The 5544-nt window shown below is 33.5% G+C and overlaps 1 protein-coding gene across 1 annotated transcript in view; it reads left to right on the forward strand.

Moving 5' to 3' along the window:
- LOC106478574 (GTPase-activating Rap/Ran-GAP domain-like protein 3) overlaps nucleotides 1-5544 on the forward strand; it is a 437755-nt gene that overhangs the window by 399906 nt on the left and 32305 nt on the right. The window contains exons 22-23 of the mRNA XM_022382188.1: nucleotides 469-582; nucleotides 1981-2144. Coding sequence (XP_022237896.1) covers nucleotides 469-582; nucleotides 1981-2144 — 278 coding nt within the window. The remainder of the gene's footprint in view (nucleotides 1-468; nucleotides 583-1980; nucleotides 2145-5544) is intronic.

The raw sequence follows: 5544 nt of genomic DNA on the forward strand, positions 1-5544 counted from the left end.
AAACAACCAAACTTTCTAAACATGTGCACACTGAATTTATTCTTTCTATTCATACCTCAAAGAAAAATAATACTTGCATGAATGTTTTTTATTGCTGCACAAAGTTTGAGGGTATTGAACTTTATGAAACTTTCTGGAAAACTTCACATGGCTCTAGTGTCAAAAGTAGGCAAACCGAATGAATGAAATTTTGTAGACCTGCTCTATAGATGCGCACTGTTTAGGATAAAGCAAAAAAATTTCCATTTTTAATACTGAAGAATAAGCGCACATTTTATGCATAATGAGCCAACTATGTAAACCGGACTGAAGTTAGTTTTTTTTTTCTTTTGTTATTTTATTTACAAAAACTACCATTTTATTTTAAGTATTTCTAATATAAAAGTTTCGCTTCTTTATTCTCTCTTACATCTTTTTTATTTTTTGTATGAAACTCATTTTTTTATCTAATTTTTACAATACACGTAGGCAGAGACGGTAGAATCCATGTTTTCAGGCTCTCGGATTTTGAGATTGAACCAAAAGAAAATGGGGTTAGAGGAAAAGCGGATATTCGAGATCACAGGCTCGAGAAAACAAAAGGTATTTTATAAAATAATAGATAAAAAATGCTAACTTACGTATTTTTTCTAACTTTTTCACGAGCTGTGGAGTTTCTCGTAGATCGTATTTCTCATTTGCCATTTATAATTTCTGGTTATAAGATGATTAAAACAGATATATTTAAAATGTGGACCAAGTTTATTATGTTTTGAATAAAAAAAAATATGTTGTGTTGGTTCAGTAATTACATTTTCAATGAAATTATAAGTACAGTTTATTAGCAGATCATAGGTTTTTACGCTTTACTGAATACTACTACAAGGATATTGCATATCGTGCCTATTATATTCTCACCGGATGGCAATAAAGTAGTCAATAAACTCCTCAGTAACATTTACTTCCATATCAATAATTATAAATTTTTCCATAACTTTTCAGCGTTCTTTAATTTCAAACTACATTCCAGAGAGCAACTTATATCTAAACTTTCTGCTTGCATTTAAATTACCGTAGGCTTTTGGAAACAAATTGGTTGAGTAAAGTTTGAGTCCACTTGACAATTATAAATGAAAAGAAATAGTGTACAGTTTATGTTTGAATTAAATAAACGCCCTCTGAACGTCCAGATAAGTCCTCCGGTGGGACAGCGGTCAGTTTACGGATTTACAACGCTAAATTATGGGGTTCGATTTCCCAAGTTGAACACAGCAGATAGCCAAATGTGGCTTTGCTCTTAAATGACACAAACAAACAAACGTCCGGACGAATCATTAAAAGAGAGAAAGGGCTATTGAAAGGTTTTGTTGGCCACCAAATGAAGAAGTATTGTGAACCCACATCTATAAGTCATTAGGAAGTAATCTACAATCACTGAATTAGTTGACAATTATACAAACCGAATTATTTTATGATGACCTATCCGGGTGGAGTGAGTCAAGTTTTCTTTCACATTTTATTAATTTATAACAAATTCCGCTAATTCTTAATGGCATTTCACACTTGATAAAACTTTAACCAATAAACACTAAATACTATGTTTAAACTTTGTGTAAACTGCTTAGCAAAATGTATACCAAAATCGAAGGTCTGAGGTTCGCGCTGCAATGCCCTTAAAACGCATCACTTTGTATTCAATTTCTTTATTCGGTTCAAAGCTGTACAAATCCTTTGTGGCGGCAAGTACTTTTAACGAGCTACCTTCTCTCTGACCAATATATCGAAAATAGAGACAGCTAAGTCTCTGTTTATCCATGTGTCACATATAAGGTGCTTTCTTTGATAGCTTGTAACTCCTTCCATTTGGCATTTTTTCAGCAATCAGAAAATGAATACAATTTTTAAAAATAATGTTAGTTAGTTATGTTTATCAACAGGATTTCTTCTGTTGAAAGAGTTATTTTTGTGTTGTTGTTTTTGTTTTTTTTTGCCATTTCATAGGATGTCACTTGTATGCCATTAGTCGTCCTGGTGATAGCCATCTGCGTATGGTTGTAGCCGTTGGGCGAAGATTGCTTGTGTTACAGTGGCGCCACTCCGCTGCTTGGACAGCATGGTGTGCATCTTCAGATACTGACACTGTGGATGGGTTCCAGGTTATTCGGGTAAGTCAATATATTTTCTCGACTGTTCAGAAAAAAATATATATATATAAGATTTAAATTTTAACATATTTATCTTCACTTTCTCTAGAAGTATAGCTTAATATACTATTTCTAATAGACTCACCTTAATTATAGTAACAAAAACCTGATCTTGCGGTGCTGAAGGCTAGATTGCATTCACATAAATCATGTAATCTTCAAAAGAATGGGTGATTTTATATGAAGAAAAATACATTTTATCGAAAAAAATACCCACAAACCACGTTCTTCGAAATGTTTGAAATAAGAATTTCAAATTGAAACTGTAAGTAGAAATTTGACACAGTAAATACCTATTCTTAGGTGGAATCAACAGAGAGAGATACCGAAAAAAATTGCTCCAAAAATCGTTTAAAAAAGATAAACCTTGGAAGAAATAGTATCAAATTGAAATTAACTTTGTTTTTTCGTGTGCAGAGATATATTTATTCCGTGTTTTCATCTGTCTTTTCTTATTAAATGTTAGGTTGAAATACAAAAGAATTAAAAGCCATTCTTGCAATTGAGAAACATTTACAAAATCGAATTTTTATCAATGTTTCAGAGCCTTCATAAATATCAGAATTATGTTCCTGTGTGTTTTCTTCCACAAAAACACTACTCAGCTCACACTGCCCTGTAGTGTTAGCGTCCTTTTGATGGTCAAGGGTCCAAAAATGGTAGAATAGATTAACTTTGTATACTGTAATCAGATACCAAAATTATTTGCTTTTATTTTTTATTGTTTTTCTTCATTGTGTTCCATGCGAGTTTAATCTTAAAAATATACCCTAATATCGTTTTTAAGTTAAAGCACAGCGTGGTACTCGTTCCGATATTAACGAAAGTTTTAATAAAATTAGATTTTAAGAATATTACCTTTTGTCGAAAATAATTGTAAATAACATTTCAGTTCTATAATAAGTTCATGCAACCTTTCTAAAATAAGAGCAACTTTCTTCAAGGCTTACTCTAGTTGAATTATGAATTGGTAGAAAAGATGGGTGTCAATAAGAACCTAAAATGGCCCTTATCAGATATGGATGAAAATTGGCTGTGATAGATATGATAGATCTCTAATGACATGCTATATTCGTATTGCATCATAACTTCTAAGTTAGTGGCTAGCAACGCGAATATTTTCTATTAATAACTTACGAAATAGTTCCAGAAAAAGTGTATATTTAATAATCAATGTGATAATATACATCAAAGAAAATAATTAAACACACACAAGCGATACACTACACAGGAGTCATGAACAAAGAGTAATGACAACTAGAAGATTAATTAATTAATGATATAAAACATTATCACCGAAAATACAAGAAAAAGTAAATAAATTATGCAATGTACTAGTATTTTGTGTCTGAGGCCTTTGCCTTACACAAAATATATACCTTATTTTGATGCTGCCATACCATATAATTATCAATGTACAATTGTAGAATATTGTTCCAACTGTCTGTATTACTTCCCATAATTACGCCAACGTTTCTGTTTGCTTTTTGACGTTCTCAGTTTATAAAAGCCCATACAGTCTCAAGAATGCTCATATCGGCACTTTGTGCAGGTTGAACCATGATTGTGAGTGCTCCATCAATACATCATTTCACCACATTTGATGTACTATTTCTATCGTTTTCTTGCTGGAAAATGAACCTCCGAGCGATCAGTCGTGTTACTGAGAGAATAGTACGATGAATCAGAATTAGCCTGTACTTGTCAACAGTCAGGATGCCATCAGTTTTGTATAGATTGCCGATATCACTGGCTGAAATGCTGCCCCAAACTTGTGCTAATTTCACCATGCTTTACTGAAGATGTTATAAATTAGCTATAGTACTGTTTTCCTTTCTGCCGTTGAACAGATTGTAGTTAATTGTTTCGAGTAATTGGGTTCATCTGGAAAGAACACACGTTTCTGGTTTTGCTCATTCACCATTTGTGGTCTAATACCCATATCCATCTTTTGGTTTGGGTACTACGTCTCCTCAACAGCAAGATTTGAGCAGCTACACGTCCATTTGGACGACTTTATGCCGATGTGTATTTTACTATTCTCGACGTAAAGGTCACATCTGTATCTACAGGAAGGTCATTTTAAGATCTGTACTGAACTTTCATTTATCTCTAAAAGAACATACCTCGAGATAGTTAGAATCACTTTTGAGGAATTTTAGTTTTATATCTTGCATACTTCTATAATTAACATGTTAACATGCATTTATTCAGTCTTGCATACATCTACTATTGAAACATGAAGTGTTGTTGTAATGTTTCGTATGGAGTACCTTTGACGAACCAAAACGTTGATTTCTACACATTTGTCATGCAGTATTTCAGTCCTGGGAGCCATTACTGGATTCACACTACTGCTACTGGGCATAGTATGACTGCCTGTACTTTATAGACTTGGTAATGGTATGGCGCTTCCTTATCGGTTGAATTACAATCAAGCACAGTATAAACTATCAACAAATTACTGTACTCTGATGCAGTTCATTTTTTTTATACGATAAACAGTTGACATTCCCGTAGTATTCGCTTTGTATACACTTTTCCCTCACCGTTTCCATAAGTATTTTCAATACCTTATATCATCTGACATAGCAATAAATTTAAGCATTTACGTCACTATATTTCATTATGAGGACATAAGGTGCAGGTAAAACAATAGTGTGTATATTACTTGTGCATTGTATGATATCGATTTGAAATAAGTCGTAGCTTCGTGTAAATAGTCTGGCACTCAGATGAATCTGTAATATCAGTGGAAGTCTAGGTACTATAAGTCATTAGCATTGGAATACCACTGTCCTTGGCAACAATGGTAATAACATTCACGTACTGGGTGATCAACTGACACCATGTCACAAAAGTTCTATACGACGTAGACCTTTGATGTCGTATGCTTATACCGGAACTAAGAAGTATTATTTCGCCTCTATGAGTTGATACATGCCAACAGTTAAATCACAAAGATGGTTCTAGGAAAATATAGGAAGTCAGGAAATGCCCTAAGAGTAGCTTCTGGTGCTCATTTCTCTCCTGTAGCTAATTTGATTGGAATGTGTTGATCAGTGTTAACTAGAATGCATTACGCAATGCGGAAACAATCTTTACATATTCTCAAAACTTTAAAATCCCACTATTCGTTGGTAGTCCAAGAGTTGGCAGTGGGTGGTGATGACTAGCTACCTTCTCTCTAGGCTATCACTGCTAAATTAGGGACGGGTAACGCAACTAGCCATCGTGTAGTTTGCGCAAAATTCAAAATAAGCCGAACAAACAAACCAAACAACATATTGTGTATATACAGGGTGGGCCAAAAGTAGGGTTACAGTTAACACTTAAACACTTTTCCTTTATTAGAAATTTA

Source organism: Limulus polyphemus, unplaced genomic scaffold, assembly GCF_000517525.1.
Source record: "Limulus polyphemus unplaced genomic scaffold, Limulus_polyphemus-2.1.2 Scaffold227, whole genome shotgun sequence".
Taxonomy (NCBI): domain Eukaryota; kingdom Metazoa; phylum Arthropoda; class Merostomata; order Xiphosura; family Limulidae; genus Limulus; species Limulus polyphemus.